Below are 17406 nucleotides of genomic sequence, written 5' to 3'. Positions count from 1 at the left end.
ATGAACGAGTAACACAGTGGAATTGTTGAGTGATCGGACTGGAAAAATGGGAGCCTGACATTTAGATTCTCTCCTCAGCTTTGTGGATGACCTGTTTTGCAGACTCAAGGGAGAGAATTAAATACCTCTTCCTCCAAGTGGTTGTATGAAATGGGAAATATTTGATCTCTTCTGTAAACATGTAGAGAATTACAGATGAAAAACAATATGTAAGAGCTGGTTGGTATTTAGGAGGGGAGCACTGACAGAAGTTCTTGATTAAACCTTTTTGAAAGGAGTGCTTTGGCTCCACTGACAAGCAGGAACCAGTGTCGCTGCACAGCAGCATGAAAATCTGCAGACAAAGGGATATCGGTTTTTTTTGGCTAAGGAGTATTGGCTCGGGGTTTGAATCAGGAATTTGTAGGATGACAGCTGTGAGAGCAATCTTTGGGGTGATGGTCATAGGCCTCTCCTCAGCCTTTATTATATGACAGAACTTGGTTCTGCTCAGTGGGCGTGCTTTCTACACAGATTAAGACTCACATGCAGCCTTGCATGTAAAGCCAGGCTTTTCCATATGGTGGGTGACCTCGGTGAGCTCTGGCAGCAGAGCCAGTCAGTAACACTGCTCCTGGGAAGGCTGGGGGCAAGGGGAATCCTTTGCAGAGTTGCCAGCGCTGTCACAGCAGTTAATCTCTTCTCTGCTGTGTTTTTTTTCCAGGATGACAGCCCCCGGGTATACCCTACCTCCCCCGGCCCCGTTCCCATCACCTTGGCAGTAGATCACGTCATTGTGAAGCGCAGAGATGATGGGGTGTTCTATCTAACAGGTCAGCAACCTCGGGAAATGTGTTTTATTCTCCCACAGCACCCCTCGGGCTGTGCTGGGGATTCAGTGCTCTGCTGTGCCCGGTGCTGGAGGAGACTGGAACTGGAGTGTGATGGTTGCTGCTGGGAAGGATGGGCTCTGGTGTGTGAGCAGTCCCTGCTTCTGTTCACTTCTGCCACAATGGGCAAATAATCTTCTGTCTTCAGTGCAAGCACCCAGGTCTGCTCTGCCGTGGTAATCTCTGGATGCATGCATTCCTGCTGCCTCTTGCTGGTTTTGTTGTTTTGTTTGAACAGCAAATTTGATACCTCGGGCAGAACAGGTTAATACCTAAAACAATGAACTGGCAGCCTGAATTCATGCCTGATGTTTCCTTGAGCTCATGCAGTTGGGACAGATTACTGCTGCTTCCCTTGCTTTAGTCTCCATTTTAAAATGAGAATGAGATTTCTTTTTTTCCATGTTAAAGAGGGAAAAGAGAACAAAAATAACTTGAACTTTTTTTTTTTTTTTGAGAATCCCATTGAATAAATGTCCACACCTGAATGTTTTCTGTGCTTCTTTCCAGCTCCGAGAGGGGAGGGCTCACCGAAACAGGAAAAACCTGTGTCAGTTCTCCAGGAGCAGAAGGCCCCAGTGGAGTGTGTCTTGGCAGCCCCAGCAGCAGGAACACGTGGACTGCAGGTGAGTCACTGCTGCTGTCTGGACAACGGGATAGCTGGCAGCAGGCTGGGAAAAAAAAAAAAAAAAAGTCTTTTGTCTTCATGGATTTGCAGTTCTTGGTAGGTGTGGTGTGTTGCAAATAGGGAGTGTACACAAAATCAGCCTGTACCTCCTTTTTACAGACGTTCTGAGAAGTAAAAATACCTTGCCCAGCATAAAGTCTCTTGTTCCCTTTCAGAAATCTGTTTTGTTTTTTTTTCCTGATTGGCTCCATCTTCCCACTGTGTCCCATTCCTTGTTAGGGAAACTGGAGGTTCCCACAAAGAGATGTCTTGTCAGAGTAGGTCTTACAGCCAAAGAGTTTCAGTTTCCTTAAAAGTTTTTGCTATTCAGTTTGAACTTTCTTTCCATTTTGATCCATGTATCTGGAATTCAGATGACTGGTTAATTTTTAAATATGTAGTGTTCTCTAATTATACTTCCTGTTTGATGCCAGGTAGACTTAGTAAATAGATCACTTGTTATGAAAAATTACATCTTAAGGGAGCCATGTGTCTGACTACCTACAGAACTGGACTGGGCCTCTGGATTCTGTTTATTAGTTGGTGACACATTGTTTCTCATCTTTCTTTTTCCTATTTGGCACAGGGACTTTGTCGTCTTTCTGTTAATTAGCATTGTGTGAAACATTGCCCTGACCAGAACTGGAGCACATAAGCATCATAGTAGCTTAGCTTCAGCTTATTTTCTGATGTTATCGAACTTAATAGGAACAAATGCAAAGGGTAAATTATTGAGTAAAAATATTTCAAGAGACCAAGGGAAAAACTGTCCTGTGCCATGGAACTGCAGCGGGATCTCACTGGCAGTGTTTGAGGACAGAATTAACTTTGTTCATGGGGACAAGAAATAGGAACACCAGGCTTGCTCCAGCTATCATCTTAATTTTAACAGATGTTTAGAAATATATCAGGACCCCTTATAAAAAAAGAATGCCAATCAGAGCCCAGTTTTTTTTTCCTGCTTCCTTTGTATAGTTACCTTCAGCCAGAATTAGGTTGCTGCTTTACAGGAAAAAACCTTGCCCACTGCAAGTCTTCTTCCTATGCCTAGAAATATGAAGTCTTGGGAGACAATAGCAGTGAGACAGCCATCAGTGGCAGCCTGGGCTGACTAATGACAGGTATGGAAGTCAGCAGGCACCAGTTGGCAAGTACTTCTGCAACTCAGACTGGGTCACGTTGTCAGTGAGCTTTGTGTGGTTGTGCCACGTAGTGTAATTAACCTCAAAAACTCCTGCTTTGGTTTTGTTCTTTGAGCAGATCAGTGTAGTCAGATCTGCCCTGCTGCTTACCTTAGGGAACTCCTGTTTGTTTTGGTTTGTTTGTTTTTTTTTTTTTCCTGTCTCTTGTAGTTAAAGGAAGTGCCAGAGTTGCAAAGGGAGCTTCAGACCATGAAAATAGCCCTTGCAGAAGCCAACATGGACAAAGCTCGCCTTCTGCAGGAAATTAGGAAATACAATCCCCTCTTCCAGCTTTGACAGTGAGGGCCCAGGCTGCAGCTGCTCGGGAGGAGTGGAGACCACCACCAGCACTAAGGCGGCTAGTTGGATTATATTGCTGCTAAACGGGTCAGCCTCCTGGAGACTGATCACCTCGAAGAATGGAAACCAACTGCGATTGCAAAATGAACTTGAAAGAGGGAGAAATGAAGGCAGACAGGCCTGGCTGAGCAGCAGGGGAGGAACAAGGAGGAGTTACCTGTTTGCAGCCACTTCCCTCTGTCCTGGCAGTACGGTGCTGCCTCTGTCACTGACCCAGGGCAGCGGTCAGCCTACAAACAAAAGGTCAGAAGTTGGGGGGGACACCCCATGTCTCTTCATCCACGGGTGGCAGTGACAGTGTGCTTTCAGCCTTCACCTTCCATGCTAACATCCAGAGATGGTCCGTGGTGGGGTTTCTGCTTCTTTCAACCTTCCATATTGTGTTCTTGCCCAATCGTGCACGCCAAAGAACACGGAAAAAGGAGCGTGGTTACTTCACCACATCAGGAGTGACAGAGAACAGGTCTGGCAGAAAACATCGCCCAGAGCTCTGATGTGAAGGCACGTGTACTGTGGCACGGGAACGGGAACATGGGAGGTCGGTGGGTGTGGGAGGTGCAGAAGGCATTTCACCCCATGGACTAAGGGGCTACAGCTAACTATTCCCTCAAGAACAGGGTCAGGATAGTAAAGAAATTCCTTCAGGCTTCTTTTTCCAACAGTAATTTGTTGTGTCGAGACAGAATGGGTAGTACATTAGACTTAGTCTAGTTCATTCTCACTTAATCCTGCAATGATTGGCTTCATTGATGCAGAAACACAAAGGAATTAATTGATTTAATTACAAAGCACTGTTTAAACTTGCTTTAATTTTGCTATCAAAGAACAGGGGTGAAGGAAGTTGGTTAAGCCACAGAATGAGATGACCTATGTGTTTTCTTTGGGATGTATGCTGACCTCAAGCCATTGTATGAGAGTTTCACCAGTGGAGAGAGGGAGAGCAGCACTGGCTGCACAAGGAAAGAGCTGTCTGTTCCTACCCAGTCGTGTATTTTTATTAGCACTGAGCTCTTGCCTGGTCTTAGGTGACTTTTAACAGGGATGTTGGTATGTGGGTCATGAGAAGGGTGCTGACCCGGCCCCCTTGGGTGGAAGCTGACACTATTCACTGCTCACTGTGAGGTGGAGATGAAGCAGGAGCTGCTGGGTTGAGCGTGGTTTGTATTCTCACCTTTTCTGGAGCTGCTTCCCTGAAGAGGAGTAACTCTCTGTGGTCAGTGACTGACTTAATTTATAAAGAAATCACCTCTACAAGTGTGGAGGGGAAAAAAAAATATCCCTAGTAAAACATTAAGTAAACACTAATTTTAAAAAGTAAAAAAAGAAATTTATGAACTGCAAGAATCAAATCCACTCCTGAGGACAAACTGGTACGTGGTTTCTTTGCTCTACTAGTCCAGGCAGTACGTGGCCAGTGTGCTGCAGAAGGTGGCAGCGCAGGGAACAGTTGTGAAGGGGGAGGCTGTTCCTGAGCAGACCCTGCTCTCTGCTCCCATACGGAAGGGTGTGACTTTCAGCCTGTTCGGGATGAACACCCCTTCCTGCCCCTTTATCTTCACTGTGTGTGGAATTTGTTGGAGTTTATCTTTTGATTTAGATTTTTCCAGATGCATTTTGTGTTCTGTAAATGTTCCGTTTCTGATGCACAGGCTTTTTACAGTGCATGTAAAACAGTGATTGCCACACGCTAAGTGCTAGGAAAAGTGACAGATAAGTGATTCTCCTTTATTAATCAGATGAAAACATCACTTGTCTGTAAAGGTTAGGTAACCCTTACTGTGTTTTTTAGCTGAACACACTCCCCAAAACTTTAATGGATTTTTCTATTTTTTCTATGTAAACATTATTCAACTGAAATTAACTTAGCTAAAGTAATACAAGATTTTAATCCTGCTTGCTGTGCAAGGAGCAGCCTCTGATTAACAAGCCATGAGGAGCTGAGGCCTGGAAACTACGCAAAAGCAAACAAATGAGTTGGGAGTTAAGTTTGGTTTCTCCTACCGTGCTCTTTCATAGTTGTCCCTTTGCCCAGCTCCGGAGCTGTTGAACACTTCCCCCTAACAGGCACTCAGATCCTTTCAGTTCTTGTTTAGCTCTAGGGGAAATGGGGATGTATTTACAGCGCTGGGCTGGATGTGGAGACGCTGCTCTCTGTGGTTTGCAGGCAGCCAAGAGTGAATTCCTTGTGGATGTTAACTTTCACTTTGAAAGAAGAGGGTATGTAAGAGAGGGATGGTGATTAAAACAACTGTCACTCTTAAGATCATCATCTTAAGACGGTAGCTTTGAATAACTTCTGTTGGAATTAGTCCTTGCACGCTGGGCTTCAGCAGCCGGCCCTGGGGCGGGCTGTGCTGCCGGAGTCCAGTGTTCCTGCCCAGACCTGACTGCCCCGTGCCTACAGCCAGATGTGACAGCAGCAGCGAGGACCTGCCCTTCCTGCTAGAACCTCTGGAAGCAGGCAGCCACAAACGAAATAAGAGGAGGACTTGCCTCTGGCAGAAGCACGGGAGCTGCTCTGCAGGAGGCTTCGCGCTCGCCACCCGCCTGGCCTGCGCTAGCTCTGACGTGGGGGTGCTGGGACTTCTGCCTGTTGCCTTCCCTCCTCCACAGCCTGGCTGCTTTCTCTGGAGCATGTTCCATGACCCACCCCCTGCTTGATGCAGCCTTTGACAGGTTTGTGGTGCTGCCTATGATGGAAGATGTGCCTGTCAGGCCTGTTTTTGAGAGGAAAATGCACTTTAACTTTTTAAGCATCAGCGGGCATTTCCTTCACCAATACTGCCTCGTGCATAGAAGAATTCAGAAATAAAAGCAGGTGTTCTGAAATGCAAGTTATCTTCTGTAGAAAATAAGACTTGCTGTGAGAGCTGCTCACAGCAAGGAAGGAGGTAACAAAGCATCTCTGTCTCTAGACTTGCTCTGAAACAAACCTCTCTGCAAACAGCTCACTGTAAGTACCATTATGACCCGCACAAAAGCCCACACGAGCAAAAGCTGAAGTTTTAATCAAACCTCCGTGCTTCTGTGCTTGCTCCCTCTTCCTGTATGAAGCAAGAAATATAAGAATGCTTGCCTTAGGTGGAATGCAACAGTATTACTTTTTATTCACTAATTGCTTGAAAATGGGAGGTTTCTTTTCTTCTCTTTCTGACTTCCATGACATTTTGTTTGAGTAGGTGTCCAGCTTCATCTCCAGCTACCTTTGGAAATGAGTAGGGTGCAAAGGTTTTTCTCAGAGGTGGTGCCTACTTGCTGTGTCACAACCCCTTACTGCTCCCTCCCACGTGTGCAGACTGAACAGAGCTGGGGCCAGGTTGTTTACAGCAAATTTCTTGCTCCAGCAAACTTAAGTCAGTTGGTTTTGTTTAAGCACTTCCATTGTTTTGGGGTTTTTTTTAAGTACCGGTAAAAAGTACTGTAAAACAAAATCCACATCCTTTCTACAAGGCGTATGTGTGGGAGGACTAAAACTCCTCTATCTCCACAGCTGATGAGCAAAGTTTACTTTGTAGAGGCTTCCATTTAAGGACTCTATGTTACGATGAGAGGCAGCTTAATCCTTTGTGTAACTGCAACACAGTTACCTTAGGATAAGCACATGGCCTCAGCATCTTTTACAATTAGGAGAAATGTGCTCACAGGGGACTACTGTATGTACAGGTGGGTAATGTGCAAGTCTGAACTTGAATTTGAGTTTTAGGCAGTATTGGAACTTTGTTGCAGTATATTTCCACTCATGCATTTATTGGTTCTATGAACCATGAAAAGAAATTAAACTTGTTAACCTCCTTACAGGCTCATGGGTTTTGGTTTTTTGGTTTTTTTTTTCTCCCCCCTGTTCCTAACTACTGTTTTCTAGACAGCTCCATAAAATGGGCTTTGGGAAGAACAGCCGGGTGATGACTTCAGGAGCAGCAGCTTTCAGCCTGCTCCCTTCCTTATGCTAATGGAGCAATACCTGCCCCAGGCAAGGCGAAGCCTCCCCAACATGTCGGGCTTGGTTGAGACAGATCATCCCCTTGCTCTCCTCCTGCTTGGAATCACACCAACACCATTACACAATTAGTTTTTCCCAGCGAGACTAAGACCACAATAACAAGTTTAATGAAGAAGGAGACACGGTGCTGCACACAGACACCCCTCTCTCTGTGCCAGCAGAAAGCACGACCCTGGTGGGTGAATACACGGAACACCAGGAATGTTCCTGTCCCGGCTGGGTTGAAATGGAGGAGCCCCAGGCTCCAGGGCGGGGACGTGGCTCCTGTGTTGTGCTCAGAGGAGCAGCCCCGTGCAGGGACCCTCCCGGCAGACGTTCAGTCTGTTCACTGCTCCTGAAGGAGCTGGAGACGTGTAGCTTGTGAGGGTCACACCAGGAACCTCAACTTCTGTCTTCTCTTGCTGTTGTCAGGACACTTCAGTGGAAGATGATCTTTTTATACTTGGAATTGGGGATCTGTCCTCGTGACTTGAGCCTCCTGACCGCCTCTCGCATGTGTTTGGGCTGCAGGGGTGGCAGCTCCCCCCATTTCTCACACACATCCAGTGCTACACACCAAAACCCAAAGAGTTCACATCAGCAGGACGGCTAAGTTTAGACAGCCTCTTCCTGTTGGAGCTTTAATTTTAAAGGCAACAAGTAACATTTTCAGCCAGGGTTTACAGCTCACAGCTGTACACAAGAACAAAACCCCTTTTGTGTGCTTCTAGTCCGAGTCAGTCCTAGGGGCATCAGTACTGGACCAGAATAAACTTTTTAAACCACTTGGCTTCTCTGGAATATGCTGGTTTGAGTCACGTAAGAACTTACGATCTTAAACCTTCTGCTATCAAGCTGGCCCTAGGCTGGGTGCTGTGTTTGGGGGTGTTGGGTGCAGCGGTGACAGGAAGATACAACCTGCAGTGCGCTTAAATCTCCTCTGTCATTTACAGTAAGTGTCATTTACACCTTCTGCCAAGGACATGAAGCAATTAACAACACGAAACAATTAACGACAGCAGGGAAGCTGCTTCACCAAACCGCCTCAGGCAACACAGCACTGCAGAGACAGGAGCAGCAAAACTGCATCTCCCCAGTAACGGCGAGCCCGGCACAGAGGCCACGTTTTGAGTGACAAGTCCATCGGACCCCGTTGGCACCCAACGTGGCACCAGCGCCTCCTCCAGCCCAAGCGGAGCAGGCACATGGCAGGGTCAGCCTCCCGCTGCTGTCCCAGAAGGATCTCGGCTCATCCCGTATGGGAAGGCTCTTACAGGTTAAGAGGCTTAAATAATTCATTTCCCTCTGGGCTGAATTTGTCCTCAGCAGCATTAACAAAAGATCTTTACTGCTGCGTTGTTGCAGCCTGCTTACTGAGCAAGACCTGCAAAGTTATCCTCCCTGGAGAGGAGGAAACAGGAGGGCAGTGGTCACCACCCTCTGCTGCCTCACGGGCAGGGTCAGAGGGGAGTGGGAACCCCACGCTCCACCCCACTCCTGGCTGCAGTGTTCTGCTGCTGCTGGAGGGGCTGAGCGCCCCATGGGACAGCAAGACTGGGAACCACAAAGTGTCCAGTCTTGTTCCGTGTCCTTCAGCTCTGCTGTGAGCAGTGAGTTCACCCCGGATTCTTACCTTTTCACTCAATGTTTGCCACTCACCTTCCTCTACCACCTCCCCAACGAAGACCTTGGAAATGCCAGACATGGCAATAACCACATTCTGAGAGACAGAGGTGCCGGTGATGGACTGGATCAGCTGGACAAGCGGAGAAGGACAGTCAGCTGAGCGAGGTACAGCAGCAGTGAAACATTTTAACTCCTATTGAGCAGTTTGAGCCTGTCAAGTATCAACCAAAGGCTACTGAAACAGAACAGCAGTAACAGAGCTTTAGAATTAGGTCCTATGGCTCTGAGCACACACTGGCTGTCGCAGACCCTGTACCAGCAATTACTTTTTCCTATTGCCTCACAGGCCCCCAGCCCACTGTTATTTAAGATGAGCTCTTATTTAAACTGCATAAGCTGCGGGAGGGCACTAAGCCAGACCATAATGGGATAAGCTGATCTGATAATGGCCTCAGCCACAGGGGCTGAGATACAGCTGGAGGGAGGAGCACCCACAGCCTGTACATGCCATAGAGCCAGCTTGTGTCGTGCAAGGCCTAGATAAGGCCACAGCCAGGCTTAGTGAGGCTCAGCCTGCTTGGTCTGCCCAGTGTCTGTAGCAAAGCATTACTGAAGTCGTACCCGTTTAATAGCAGCTTTGGGGAAAGCAGATCGGCGATACATCTCATAACGGTTCAACTGTTCTTCAGAAAAGGAAGAGACCAGTATTCTGGAGCGGAGAGAATTGATTGTTTACAGCAAAAATAAAAGTCTGAAGTTCTTCAGGCTCCTTCACCAATCCTGCAAAGCCCTTCCACCCTCCCAAGCATCCTGAAGCACAAAGCTGAGCCAGGTGCCCCTGTAGGTTTGTAATGCAAAAGGACGGGGCCCCTTCGGGAGGGATTTGGGCCGGAGCTACGGGCTTTGTTAACCACGGGCTCATAAACTAATCAAACGATCATGGCGGCAAACCCCATGCGGTGCCCTCCTGAGTACCAGCGTCCCCAGGCACTGTCGCCCGCCGCCCCGGCACTCACTGCATCTTCTGAATCTCATCCTCGTCCACTTTGTGCTTCTTCTCCTTCCTCTCCTTCAGCTCCAGCTTCACCTTCTTGGCCGCGGACGGCTGCAGGCTGGGGTCCTCCCCGTCCACGGCCTCCCCCTCCGCGCTCCTCACCTAGGCGAGAGCGCAGCGTTCGGCTCGGCGGCCCCACAGCCCGGCCGGGCCCCGATCCCCCCTCACAGCGGGCCCGGCCCGGCCTCACCTCCCCGTCCGGCGCCTCGGGCTTGGGCTCGCCGCCCCCGCCAGCCTCGCCCGCCTCGCCCTCGCCCGCCACCTCCGCGGCCGCCGGCTCCTCCGTGGCCGCCGCTCCATCCCCCGAGGGGGACGAGGCCGCGGGCGCCGGCTCCTGGCCCTCGGCGACAGCCCCGAGCTCCTCCCGGCCCGCGTCGCCGGGATCCGCCATCGCCCCGCGCAGCGACGTCGCCTCCTGATGACGTAACGCTACGGCTGCCGCGGAGGGCCGCGCCTGCCCGGCGGCGGGGCGGGGCCTGTCGCCATGGCAACGCGGCTGCGGGTGAGGCGCGGGGACACTGAGGGTAGTGGGGGAACTGGGGGAACTGGTGTGGGAAGGGATGGGAGGCACTGGGGGAACTGGAGGAGTGGGAAGGGCTGGGGAGAACTGGGGGAACTGGTGTGGGAAGGGCCGGGGGCACTGAGGTGGGAAGGTCTGGGGGGAACTGGGGTAGCTGGAGTGGGGACCACTGTGGGAACTGGAGTGGGAAGGGCTGAGGGGCACCGGGGGAATTGGAGCGGGGAGAACTGGGGGCACTGGGGTGGGAAAGGCTGGTGCTGGGGTATGGGGGGGGCCAGGGGCGAGGGGAGATCTGGGGCAAGCGTAGGATGAGGGGGGGCCCTGCGGGGAGCCAGGCTGGTGGCTGCAGTAGGGAGGAGGGCCAGTCCCCCCCCCAGCTGTGCAGAGCCAGAGGAAAACCGGCCTGTTCGGAAGGAGCCACGTTACGGTGGGGCCGGTCGGGAGTGCACAGCTCCGGCTCAGGGCCCAGACTGAAGCTGCCACCAAGTCAGAGCTCTTCGAGTTATCACTGTGGGTTTCCCACTCTTTTGCATCTCGGAAGCAGGGATCCGGCTCCCACAGCCCATCTTCACCAACGTTTCCTTCTAACAGGTCCCGCTCTGGCAGCAGGGAGCGAGGGTTGGGCTGGGCACGGTGTGGGGAAGGCCCAGCGCCCCCATCTCTGCCTGCCCCAGCCCCTCCTCGCCTCAGGATCCTCACCCTGCTGCTTTGTTTCTTTCTTTGCTGTGTTGTAAAGTGGGATAACGTTAACATAGGGCAGCAGGATTCACGCCAGCATGCGAAGTCCTAGAATCCCTTTGGCAAAAAGGTCTTAAATATGCAAAATTTCCATCAGTGCCTTTACGCGTCCTCCTTCTCTGTGTGGTTCTGTGGTCCCAAGCCCCCTGGCAGAAAGGTAACACTGCGTGTGGAGACCCAAACAAACACTCAGTGACATGGGGCCAGTGATGGATGCCAAGGGTATGATCCCCTGTGAGTCTCCTCCTGTGTGTGGGGCACAACATGGATCAGGACGAGCTCCCTTCACCACCCTGAAGCACAAACCACGCTGTAACAGGCTTCCCCGAACACAGGGATCAAGAAGTGCCTGAGTCAACTTCTGCAAATCCCCTCCGAGGGAGAGAGCAGCTGCCTGCAAGGGCTGATACTGTTAATATTATGTTTAAATGAACCATCTGGCCACATTTGAGGTATTTTTTACGCTAGCTTATAACGTTATGCAGCAGATAACTGTTTCTACCCATTTCACTTCTCGGTATAGACTGATCCTCAGTGTGCAATGCAAAACACCGTGCCTCCCTGAAGACTTGCCTGTGGGAAAATAGCTGCAAAATTATCCGTGAATATTCATCCTCTCAGTAAGCAGGCAGAGGGAAAACCCTGGCAAAGTTATTCCTCTTCTATATGCATCATCCTGTACATACAGTCCTCCTGTATATCTATGCTGTATATACGCCCCTGAGCTAGCAGAATCCCAGAATCATCCCGGTTGGAAAAGCCCCTGAAGCTCCTCCAGCCCAACCATGACCCTCACCCTGACCGTTCCCAACTCCCCCAGATCCCTCAGCGCTGGCTCAGCCCGACTCTTCAACCCCTCCAGGGATCCCGGGGACTCCCCCCTGCCCTGGGCAGCCCATTCCAACGCCCAACAGCCCCTTCTGCACAGAAATCCTTCCTCAGAGCCAGCCTGACCCTGCCCTGGGCAGCTTGAGGCCATTCCCTCGGGGCCTGGCGCTGGGGCCTTGGCTCCAGAGACTCATCCCCCTCCTGGCAGGGAGTGTTTTACACCCGGCTCCTCCAGTGTATCAGAAATCTGGGAGATGGAATTTGACCCAAACCCTCCCCTTTCAACCTGCAGCACGTGCTGGAATCCCCCTTTTATATTATTCACGCGTTCAATGAATAAAATGAACTAAAACGAGCCCAAAAAGGAGGTGGGGTGAAGGGTTCATTGAAAGAATAGCCCGGGGGGCGTGGCATGCGGTGTATTAGCCCCGCCCACTAAACAAAAGAGCCCGCCTCCACCTTGAGCTCCGCCCCCGCAGGCCCCGCCCCGGAAGGCCGCCGGGGGGGCGTGGCTTGGCGGGAGGCGGCGGCGGGCGGCGGCGGCCGGGCCGGGCCATGGGGAAGGAGCAGGAGCTGCTGGAGGCCGCCCGAACCGGGAACCTGCCCGCTGTGGAGAAGCTGTTATCGGGAAAACGCCTCAGCTCCGGCTTCGGTGGCTCCGGGGGGGGAGGAGGAGGAGGCGGAGGAGGCGGCTCCGGGGGGGGAGGCGGCGGAGGAGGCAGCGGGAGCGGCGGTGTGGGGCACCCGCTGTCCAGTCTCCTCAGGTGAGCGCGGCCTGGGGGCGGGCTGAGGGTGTGAGGGGAGCTCAGGGCCCGGGGGCGGCTGTGGGGCCCGGGAGGAGGCGGGAGGGGGTATGGGGAGGGGGCTGGGGGGTTGTGGGGCAGGAGGGGCCTCTGTGGGGCAGGGGGGCAGCCAGGGTGTAGGGCTGCGGAGGGGGGGGTAAGGAGAGCGCGGTGGGGGTCTGTGGGGTTTTAGAGTTGGGGGGGGGAGTGTGGGGCTGGGAGGGGGGTGTATGGGCTGGGGAGGTTTGGGGTGACGGGGCGGGGGGTGGTGTGGTGGGGGGGGCCTGTGGGGTCAGGCAGCAGGAGGTGGAGGCTGGGGGGCTTTGGGGGGGTGTGAGCTTTTGGGGTGCTGTAGGAGTGTGGGGCAGGGAGGGAGCGCGGAGCTGTGGGGCCGCGTTGATGGGGGCTGGGGGAGGAGGAGGCGGGAGGTGTGGGGCTGGGGGTCTGTCGGGGCTGGGAGGTGTGAGCTGGGGGCATGAGGTGGGGTAGGGGGGCAGCTGTAGGGGTTTGGATGTGCTCTTGGTGTGGAGCGTGTGTGTGAGAGCGCTGGGGTTCAGGGGGTGTTGGGGGTCCCTGGGGCTCGGCGCTGTGGGCTGGAGCCCTGGGGGACGCGGGGGGACTGGGGAGACCAGTCCCCTGGCGCGCTGGGCCGGGCCAGGAGGCGCCCTGGGTGGGAATTGAGGGGCTGGGGTGAGATGTTACGGTGGGGTGTGTGAGGATGGGCTGAGGAGCCCTGAGGCTTTGGTACTCCCTGTGGGATCAGGGGTGCGAGGAGGCTGGGCTGGAGGGGGCTGGCGGCTGAGCCCCTCGGGCTCGTGTGCCCCGAGGTGAGGCGCAGCAGGGGCCAGCGGCTGGGAGAGGAGAGGAGCCCGTCGGGAGCAGGCGCTTCCAGGGCTGGGTGCTGCCCCGTGTCCCCCGGGGCTCGGACTGCTGCAGGCTGCGAGGTGGTGGATGCTGCTGGCTCCCGTGGGTAGCTACAGACTGGTGTAACTGGGAAAGGTTGATGTCTTCGGAGGAGACTCCGGGTCAGGGTGCTAGCAGAGGCTGCTGACTCTGAAGCCAGGACGTGTGTAGGTTCCCATGGTGAGGAGAGCTGCTGGCTGAATTCACAGGGGCAGATGTGCAGGCAGGTGTTCGGCAAGGCGTCCTCTCGCTGCTCTTGCTCCCTGCACGTTCGTCCTCCCTCAGTAATTTTCGTGGCTTGTGGTTCTACTCCTCTGCTCTGCTTCCCAACCCGGCGAGGGCTGCTGGGGCTTGGGGCTCGGCTCTGCTGCGCTGGGGGCTGCACAAGCAGATGGAGGGCACAGTCCTTTGTAATTTGCTCTGTTTTGAAGCTCTTAGACCTTTGTTAGTTTTTTTCTCCTCCCCTTTTTTTTGGCATCTCCCAAGGAAACCACTGGCTGGTGCGTTTCTTGAGTTGCAGCCTTTTGCAGTTTCAGCTTTGCTGGAAATGCTGCTGTTCCTGTTCCCCGAGCAACTGGTTTATACTGGGACAGGGGGAGGAGATTTGAGTCCAATGTTGAGTGACACTGTCACTGCACGACCTGACTATTTAGAGGGATGCGACTTGCCCATTTGTGGCTAAATTTGATCCATTTTTCCTTTCACGTAACCTGATCAGAAATCTGCTGTTGCCTGTTGGGCTGAATGACAGAGACGTGCGGACACGGGGAAGTTGTGCTTTCCCGGCACACACATTTCCTCCTCTGAAATGTAAATCTGCTCTCGGGTCAAACTTTATTCTTCTCTTTTAATATATTGAACACTCTGAGCCCTTGTTTTGAGTGGGGAATTGCTCGGACCACTTCAGGCTCGTCTACGTTAGAAGATGGATGTACTTGCAGGGTGTTTAGATAAAGTAGAGAGGGTCAGTTGAGTTAAATACACACCACGAGTATTATCAGCCTCTTGTTCTAACAGCTCCGTCGCGCTTTCCGACAATGCGTGGTGATGACGGCGACCTTTTTTTCTCTGGTAAGACAACTGCTTGTGATACCAGCTGATTGGTGGAGTGGGCAGGCTGTTTGATGTCTGATCAGTTAGCGTAGTTTTTCACACGTACACGTGGTTTCGTGTGTAGACGCGTTTCTGAAGGTGAATGTCACAGCTGTCATTCGTAGCTTCTGTGTTCATTAACTTGACTGTCTTAAATGTCTGTCAGTTGACACTACAACGATCCCTTTCTCCCACCAAAATTCCCAATCCCTGAACCTCCTTTCCCCTGCTGCTGAGTTAGGCTTTTTGCATGTTTGTGATAGTGGCTCTCGTTCTGGAAGCGTGTTGGTGTTCCCAGCATGTTGGGAGTCATTGCAGCTCACCCTTAACTTCCTGTCTGAAATCTGCTGCAGCATCCCTGGGTTTACAAGAGTTTGCATGCACCCATGGGGATGCTCACCCCGATTGTGATCTCAGACCTCTGTGGATCGGGACCTCTGTACCACGTTTGTACCAGCAAACTTGGCTGAGGTATTCCTCGATCTCAGCGTTCCCAACGCCAGGCAGTGACTGTGAGGATGGTACCTGCAGTCACCTCTTGCAAACTGGCAGTGGGGTGGGAGTTCAGGGGGCCGTGGTGTGTGGGGTTGCAGCACTGGGGAAGCAGGAGGTCGCTGAGGATTGTTCGAGGGCTTGGGTGCTGCGGTGAGTGATGCATGTTAGATACTGCGAACGGACCTCTCAGGATTTAGAGGACTTCTGATTGTTGCCAGTGCTCTGTCAACTTGTTGGGCTTTTACTTTGGGTTAAATGACTCCATGTGAGAAGATTTCTGCTTGTTTTATAGTGTGAGGTTTTTATGAGAAACAGCTGCTAAATTTACCTGCAAGGAGAAGCCTGACAATTGTTTGGGAAGCAGCTGGGACAAACCAGGCAACGTTCAGAACTGTTGTTTTGTGTAGCGCAGGCTTCAAGCGATTGCGTAGTGTCTGTGAGGTGGCTGAGATGTACAAGGTTTGCTAAAAGGTTTATTGTAGTAGCTAGCATACTGCTTTGTGTCCCTTAGTACAGCAGCAAAACATTAGATTTTGGGGACTGGTTTCCAAAAAAAAAAGTAGCCACACTAAGTATCAAAGCATCCTTAGTGTATCCAAGAAGAAATTTGGGCACTTGTCTTCTGCCTGTGTGTCACCCCGTCTCTGTTGTGGCCTCTTTTCACTCTGCAAAGTGTGAAATTAACTCTTGGCCCTGGTGCCAAGCCTGATTACTGACTTGTTTGCTCATCTCTCGAGGTGTGCAATTCCTCTAGAACACCTTCGCCTGCGGTTTCCCTGCTTCCCCAGGGCAGGGAGGATGTTGCAGTAAGTTCCCCACAGCAGGCACGGTATTTAATTATAGCTAACTTTGCCTTTCTGTACTCCCTCAAAAATAACTTCAAGGATTTGGAAACAGGGAATATGAAATTTCATCTGTCTGACACCTCATGGGAAGTCGAAGATTGGCAAATTAAAGGGACCTGATGCTGTGGGAGGAGGGTGGAGGTGACAAGAAAGAGCCTGCTGTGTCTGCTCCACCAACCCCTGCCTCCTCTGCAGCATCCCAGTGTGTGCAACAGGTCAGCAACAACTGTGGAGTAACTTTAAAGTTGAAGGGTTTTCTCTTAGATCTTATTCCTATATCTTAATTTATTTTCCTTATTATTATTAGATGCATTTTCTAAATTAAAAACAGTAAATATGAACTGGATGTGTGCCCAGAGACAGTCACAGTGCCAATTAAGTGGAAGCATTAATGGAAGGAGTTGATGGAGAAGGCTAAGGTGCTTCAGTCAGCGGCTAGTTGTCGAGGCTCTGCGGTACAGGAAGGATGTTTAAACAATAGATGTGTTCAGTGCTGTGGGTAAAGAAGTCGCAAAAAAGGTACCTGGAGCAGGGATTTATTTTTTTGTATGTATGATAGAACTGTATCTGAGAGAATTTAGGTTACAAAGCTTTGTCATTGGGATTTGGAAATATTTAGACAAGGAGGTGAGACTGCTTTTATCCTTGCTTAAAAGTGAGTTGGGCTGCAAGCTGCTGGCAGAATGGCCTTGGGCCTTTTATAAGAGTCAAACACGATATCCTGGCTGGGCACCTGTGAAGAGCATCTCTTGACACCCATGCAGCTGCTTTGGAAAACTGCAGTCAGCCTGCAAGACAAGAGGATGGCCGAAGCTGATGGGGTTGGGGTCTATATCGGCTAAAGAAAAGGCAGGTTGCTTTAATTTTAGGCATGTACATCGTGTGGGAGCTTTACCAACACTAGAACATGGGAACTTGTCTAATTAAGGGTTTTTTAGCCCTTGGTTGCAGTGGAGAAACCTGTCTGTGGTCAGTTTTGTACTTTCAGTTTTGTGTTTTCCCTTCCTCAAAAACTTTTGACTGCCTTCCTCTTTTTGGGGGTCATTTTGATTCCTGGTCGTGCTGAAGCTGCTCATGTATTTCAATATATCTCCTGATAAGGGACCTGCTAAGCTGTCCTGCACCCCCTGAAGCTCATTCCAAGAACAGGGTCATAAATGCTCAGCTGGGCTGGCAGAGCTCCCTCGTTCCTTCCTCCGTCCGATTTCAGGTCTCTTTGATGTCAGCATCATATTTAGTTCTTTGTTTTTTGTTTTTTTTGACTCTCACTGCTTGGACTACCTGTTCTTGACAGAACATCTCTGCTTCTGAAGTGCCAGATCCAGCTTTTTCTGTGTGGTGCTGCAGTGTTTCAGATGTTTCAAAAATAAAGTTTTGAATTAGGTACAAACCAGGCGTTTCCTGGAAGAAACGAGCTTGTTGGGCATGGTGCCGGGAGCTGCATGCCCACTATTATACCTGGTAAAC

General features: G+C 51.4%; 3 protein-coding genes across 7 annotated transcripts in view; 2 read left to right on the top strand and 1 right to left on the bottom strand.

Moving 5' to 3' along the window:
* BLTP3A (bridge-like lipid transfer protein family member 3A) overlaps nt 1–6869 on the top strand; it is a 36034-nt gene extending 29165 nt beyond the window's left edge. The window contains exons 19-21 of the mRNA XM_074925800.1: nt 704–812; nt 1380–1495; nt 2889–6869. Coding sequence (XP_074781901.1) covers nt 704–812; nt 1380–1495; nt 2889–3014 — 351 coding nt within the window. The 3' untranslated portion in view covers nt 3015–6869. The remainder of the gene's footprint in view (nt 1–703; nt 813–1379; nt 1496–2888) is intronic.
* Nucleotides 3032–10143, bottom strand: TAF11 (TATA-box binding protein associated factor 11). Of its 2 annotated transcripts, none has more exons than XM_074925802.1 (5): nt 9927–10143; nt 9699–9838; nt 9304–9391; nt 8716–8812; nt 3032–6280 (listed from the first exon to the last, which is right to left on the bottom strand). In XM_074925802.1, exons 1-5 carry the CDS (start codon nt 10125–10127, stop codon nt 6267–6269), a joined length of 540 nt encoding a protein of 179 aa, XP_074781903.1. In that variant the 5' UTR covers nt 10128–10143; the 3' UTR covers nt 3032–6266. The 2 variants fall into 2 exon arrangements, with proteins under 2 accessions (XP_074781903.1, XP_074781902.1); XM_074925801.1 differs by lacking the exon at nt 3032–6280 and adding an exon at nt 7158–7625.
* Nucleotides 10144–12304: 2161 nt separating this feature from the next.
* The window catches only part of ANKS1A (ankyrin repeat and sterile alpha motif domain containing 1A), a 110033-nt gene continuing 104931 nt past the window's right edge, over nt 12305–17406 (top strand). For 2 of the 4 annotated variants that reach the window (XM_074925660.1, XM_074925658.1), the window contains exon 1: nt 12306–12586. In XM_074925660.1, the coding sequence (XP_074781761.1) occupies nt 12378–12586 (209 nt within the window). In that variant the 5' untranslated portion in view covers nt 12306–12377. Of the gene's footprint in view, nt 12587–17406 lie in introns of all 4 variants that reach the window. The other 2 variants (XM_074925659.1, XM_074925661.1) reach the window with 2 other exon arrangements.

The sequence above is a fragment of the Athene noctua genome, chromosome 23, assembly GCF_965140245.1.
Source record: "Athene noctua chromosome 23, bAthNoc1.hap1.1, whole genome shotgun sequence".
Taxonomy (NCBI): domain Eukaryota; kingdom Metazoa; phylum Chordata; class Aves; order Strigiformes; family Strigidae; genus Athene; species Athene noctua.
The sequence above is the reverse complement of the archived record's forward strand: the minus strand, read 5'-3'. Positions and strand labels throughout refer to the sequence as shown.

Coding starts and splice junctions, on each gene's coding strand:
- TAF11 (XM_074925801.1), bottom strand. CDS start 10,127: ATGGCGGATCCCGGCGACGCGGGCCGGGAGGAGCTCGGGGCTGTCGCC. Junction 8,813..9,303: donor CCAAAGCTGCTATTAAACGG/GTACGACTTCAG, acceptor CCGCTTGTCCAG/CTGATCCAGTCCATCACCGG. Junction 7,626..8,715: donor TGGGGAGGTGGTAGAGGAAG/GTGAGTGGCAAA, acceptor TTTGGTGTGTAG/CACTGGATGTGTGTGAGAAA.